Raw genomic sequence first — 5,883 nt, forward strand, 5'->3', positions numbered from 1 at the left:
TCAGCAGGACCCAGGAATCTCCTACCTAAATTTAGGCCAGAGACTAAATATAGGTTTAACTCGGGCTCAAACTTCTCCAAAAATCAAAAGTGGAGAGTAAAGGAAATGATGTCATCTGAAACTGTAAAATAAAGGCAGTATGAAACAGCCATAATCCCCAAATTTAAGGCCTGGCTACTAGAATAGTATTCAGACCAAGGGCACTGATGACAATCCAGGGGTAGCTATTTGCTACTTTCCACCTGAACCATACAGTTCTGAACTGTGCTAGAGAAATAAAACGTAACACATAAATATGCGTATATGTGTAATTTAAAATTTTCTAGTAGCTTCATTTCTTAAGTGAAATGAAACAGGTAAAATTAATTTTAAGAATATATTTTAACACAATATATCCAACATTTTATCATTTTAACATGTAATCAATATGGAAAAAAAATCTTGAGCTATTTTATATTCTTTTTATTTCATACTAAGCCTTCAAAAATCCTTGATATATCTCATACTTACAGTGCATCTCAATTCAGACCAGCTGTATTTCAAGTGCTTAAGAGCTACATGTGGCTAGTGGCTGGTACACTGGACGGTACAGATACAGAGCGTACACATGTACACTTGAGGTCAGTATACCATTTATGTTATTAAGAAGGCTCACCTATACAGCACACATCTTTAATAAAGTTTAGTCATGCACTGAACTTCTTATAAGAGCTAAACTATAGTGGGCCAAAAAGGAAAAAGATAACACTCGATAAACAGATATAGTAAAGAAAGGCTGAGATCTTGTTGGATACAGAAATATACCCCCTTTTTAACTTTGGGCACAGCAATGAAAAGACAACTTGAATTCTATCTACTAGATAAAATAGAGAACTGTGGGCTTCCCTGGTGGCACAGTGGTTAAGAATCTGCCTGCCAATGCAGGGGACACGGGTTCGGGCCCTGGTCCAGGAAGATCCCACATGCTGTCGAGCAACTAAGCCCGCATGCCACAACTACTGAGTCTGCACTCTAGAGCCTGCAAGCCACGACTACTGAGCCCGCGTGTCACAACTACTGAAGCCCGTGTGCCTGGAGCCCGTGCTCCACAACAAGAGATGCCACTGCAATGAGAAGCCCGCGCACCACAACGAAGAGTAGCCCCGGCTCACTGCAACCAGAGAAAAGCCTACGTACAGCAACAAAGACCCAACGCAGCCAAAAATAAAATAAATTAAATTAATTTTTTTAAAAATAGAGAACTGTACTACATTCTCCCCAAGAAATGGTGCCAATGATTTCATAGTGGCTATTAACGCACTACAAGAATTAGTTCAATAGTAAAACAGAAATGAAGATGAAAAAAGAAAGGCTTACTTAAATCTGTAGCTTTCTCTCTTATTATTCACAAATCCATCTGCCAAATCATGAGGTAAGATGATCTCCAAGCTAGGTGTTAATTTTTCATCTTCATCTATGGAATAAATCTGAAAATGTGAAGACAAGTGAATATAAAATGGTAAAATTATGGCTTGAACAATGACCATGTTATTATGACATGCATTGTAATGGTGTTTAAAAAACTGCACTTTTCAGATAAAAAGTCATAACATAGCACAATTTGGATAATTTTCCTCTTTAAACTCTGTGCACACTCAAACAAATATATGGAACTGAACAAGAGGTAAAACCTAAATCAGTGCCCGATCAAAGCTCAAATCCTCTTTGAATGATGTAATATTCAAATTTGAGTATTAAGTGTCTGTCTCCATTGTTGAGAAGCTAATAGCCCTGACAACAACATATTATCTAAGTATTGCTTTGGAATTATGTACCAGAAGTTAATATTTTACTACAACCAATAAGCATTTCTGAGCATTTCCAAAATGCTAGACACAGAGACAAAAGGACTGGGTCTGAGCCTTCTCAGAGAGCTCACAAGAATGCCCTAATTCAAGTTATGTTCAAAGAAATAAACGTTTCCACGAGACATATTCAAGTATCTGATAAAAGACATGTGGTTTCAAAGGAGACATGTAATTCATGTCTTTGATGTCATTTTCAAGATTCTCCTCCCAGCTCAGCCACTAATTAGAAAATGACCTGGGAGAAATCACTTAACCTCCTTAAGCTGATATGGAAAAGAAGGGTCTTAACCAACCGCCTTTACAATTGTAATATTCCCTGATTCTTTTCTTGGTTACCTACTCCTTTATTTATTGGCCAGGAAAAGCAAGAGTCAAGCCTATAAAGAGATCATGGGGAATAAAGAAAAGTCTACGATTCAATGTCCAAAGACCTGGGTCTAACACTGATCTCAATTTACCAGCTGTGTGACCAGCCACTGCTTTCAGAATCTCGGTACCTTATACATAAAATGAAGAAAACAGAATTGCCTCCATTACAAGATTGCTGCGGGGATCAAAGGATGTCATGGAAATGGAAGCATTTTGTAATGCACCATAAAAAATGTTAGTCATTAGATTTAGAGGTTTTTAAAAAAGATTTCTTGTCTTTCATCAAGAAATAAAATTCCTTCTAACAGGCAATACTTCCTGTTTAAGACCCATTTCGATGCTTGATTATGGGGGAAAAGTCACCTTTTTAAATAAGTAAAAGCCTATCTAAATCTCCAGAAAGTCTGAATAATTTTCCTAAGCAGATTTTTATTGAGCCCTCTCATTTAAAATGTGAGGAGCTCATGTAAGAAAAGTCATGCTGTAAAATAAAATTATTTGTAGAAAGTAATGGCATCAGGTCCAAGGCTTTCTGGCTAGGTTTTCTCAAGAGACATTTAAAAATTATATACTATAGGGCACTACATTATTTTTTTAAAAATGTTAATGGCTAGACAGGTGAGTTAAAGGAGTGTGTAAGACATAAAACATAAAGGAGTGAGGGGTGCCATACATTTTTTAAAATCTGTAACACTCAGTACTCAGAAGAGAAAAAGGACCAATAATTAGAGTATGTACTGTGACCCTCAACTCCTCTCATTAAGCCATTCTTTGAGGCATTAAGAAAAGTCCCTAATGAAAAAACTTGTTTACTCTATTAGATTGCCTTTCTACCGTTAGTCATAAAAATATGTGAGATAGTTTGTTTTTAATAGGAGACAGATCAAATGCAAGGATGAATATGAAAATATTTCAAAATATACAAAGCACTATACAAATGAAAATCATTGCCATTGTTAAAATGATCACAGAGCATCTTCTTTTGTACCTTTTAATGTATTAATCTATAAATTATCATAATTTAATATATAGTGCCTTCGGGAATACGATTAATGAAGTAATGGAGCCACAAAGTGAAGAGAAAAAAAAAACACCTTTGAATCACTCTTGGTTTAATGTTACAAGGGGCATTTCTAGTCAGAGAAACAACCACACAATCTTTGGGGGTCAAAAGGATAGGGTGCTGAAAGTGGGATTTCTAAGGAAGAGCAGGCATACTCTCTGCTCCAGGCACAGATGAACTCAAAATTCGTTCATCTGTGTTCTCGCATGTTCGTGTTATGCGGCATAATGTTGCATCTCGGTAAGAATGTGACATTATTAAAATACACTATGATACCTAAAAATACTTCCTGGAGTAGCAAACAAGCCACTCCACAGAATCTCACCAAAGAAATGCAAAAGGAGGCATACTGAAATATTCAAACATTGCATTTTAAGGAAAGAGGAAGTTCAAATTAAACCCAGCGTTCTCCATCAACCCACCACCACCCCCAGTCCCACTTCTATCCATCTTCTCATGTTACCATATCCAAGCACCTGTTTCTGACTGCTGAGTCAATGTAGACAAGTTCAATATTTTTAGCTAAGAATCTGAGGAGGGCTGGGGGGGTAGGGAAATGTTACATATAATTTTTATAACTGATGCACTTTTACAACCCTTCTTGAAAATGAATGTAGGAGGAGAGAAAATGGGATGATACCCATGGCTCCTTTCTATACTCTTTATTCCTTAAAATTCAAAAAAAAAAAAAAAAAAAAACAAAATATCCAAGCACCTGTTTCTGACTGCTGAGTCAATGTAGACAAGTTCAATATTTTTAGCTAAGAATCTGAGGAGGGCTGGGGGGGTAGGGAAATGTTACATATAATTTTTATAACTGATGCACTTTTACAACCCTTCTTGAAAATGAATGTAGGAGGAGAGAAAATGGGATGATACCCATGGCTCCTTTCTATACTCTTTATTCCTTAAAATTCAAAAAAAAAAAAAAAAAAAGCCAATATTTTCTTTGGAGTCTTCTCATGCATCTTTTCCTAAATGTATTCCACGAATAAAAGACTGAAGATGATGACGATGACAAGACACTATATTCTCCTCTCATAAATTACATGAGGCAAATGCTAAATTATGAGCTGCTATGATGTTACATATATACATACACACTGTGTAGATATGGGGTAGAGATAAAATATTATTAATAATATGCCCATTCCAGAGACTCGTGAACAGGACTCAGATTGCCCTTGCCTATATCCTTATTTTGTGAGGCAAAAAGGTTTTGTCCCAAGAGCCAAGAGCTTTGGAAAAAAAAAAATCTTTAATTAAAATCAGGGTTCTGCCACTAAGTAGGTGGGTGGCTTGGCCAAATTATTTAACCTGTCTGAGGCTCAGCTTCCTCATCTATAAAATGAAGAAAATGACATCAATCTTGCAGAGTTCTCTTGAGACTCAGGGATAATGTAGACAAAGCATCTAAGTGGTAAGAATGACTATGGTCCTTCCCAGGGAAAGAAAACAACGTTTGAGAAGCATTCAAAGTACAATATCTCTGCTCAGAGTAAGGGTCATGTCTTAACCTTCTTTGTACCCTTTCGAGTTTAAGCACCCTAGAGGAAACACCTAGTAATGCTCAGTTAATGTTTTCTAAATAAAAAGTTTATGTGTATTCTGTGTCAGGATGCATAAATATCTATACATATCTGTAATGAGTGTATGTCAACGTTCATGCTTCTGTTCCTGATAACAATACAGTTAGTCAACGAATTCTAAGGGCCCATTGCGGGCAGAGTACCGTGTATGCTTTGTGTATCTTTATCTGTAACTATTATCCTATCATCTCAGATGTGGATAGGCACGTTTCTCTTGCTTGCACGTTTTGCCTGAGGACAAAAGAGAAGCTTGAGTGTACCTGGCTGGGCAGAGCTGTGTGTGACTGTCTTCCAGAAAGGTGCAATAACGGTGAACAGCTGAGGCGCAGTATGTGAGCATACACGCAGACGTACCTGCACGTGCACGTGTCTGCCGCTGCGTGAACATGTGTGTCCGGGGGTACCCATGTGGCTCTGTGAAGGTTAGTCTGGACCCGCCCGGCTGGGTTGGGTGGGAGTGTACTGGGTGTCTGTCTGTCCGCGCCCCTGACTGCAATGCGCGGGAGTCTGCGAGGCTGCCCGGGCTCCGGGTCCATGTGTGCTGAACTCCGGGCCGCAACCAGCGCCTGGCGCCAAACCACTCACCCCGGCCCAGGCCCCTCGCGTGCCGCCCCTCCCCCAGTCTGGGAGGCCCCGCCGCGCCGGCGCCCGTGCCGCTCCGACCCATACCCCTTGTTGCTGCTTCCGGACAGTGGGCTTCACCCTGGCGAAAATTTGGATAGTCTGCTTCACCATCTCCTCCCCGGTTCTTGCACTGACCCCTAACCTCTCTCTCAGGCGGTGACTCCGAAAACTTCTGACTCCCGCCACCTCAGGCGAAACGAAGCCTTAGCAACAGTAACTAGGGACACTACCCAAAGAGCACCGCGCCAACCAGGACCGCCTCCTCTCCCTAATTGGTCGCTGACGGGTTGGGGAGGCCCGAAGGGAAGGATTGAGGGTGGGGCGGGGCAGAGCCTAGCGGGGAGAGCTGCGCATGCGCGTGGTCAGGTCTGGCATCTGGCTTAACGCCAGA

At 40.1% G+C, this 5,883-nt stretch overlaps 1 protein-coding gene across 1 annotated transcript in view; it reads right to left on the reverse strand.

Annotated features, from left to right (window-relative positions):
• KIF6 (kinesin family member 6) overlaps window positions 1-5,603 on the reverse strand; it is a 399,602-nt gene extending 393,999 nt beyond the window's left edge. Inside the window, exons 1-2 of the mRNA XM_007458311.1 lie at window positions 5,538-5,603; window positions 1,357-1,466 (exon numbers count right to left, since the gene is read on the reverse strand). Coding sequence (XP_007458373.1) covers window positions 1,357-1,466; window positions 5,538-5,603 — 176 coding nt within the window. The remainder of the gene's footprint in view (window positions 1-1,356; window positions 1,467-5,537) is intronic.
• Between the last annotated feature and the right edge of the window lie 280 nt (window positions 5,604-5,883).

This window comes from Lipotes vexillifer, unplaced genomic scaffold, assembly GCF_000442215.2.
Source record: "Lipotes vexillifer unplaced genomic scaffold, Lipotes_vexillifer_v1.1 scaffold4, whole genome shotgun sequence".
In the NCBI taxonomy this organism is placed as follows: Eukaryota; Metazoa; Chordata; class Mammalia; order Artiodactyla; family Lipotidae; genus Lipotes; species Lipotes vexillifer.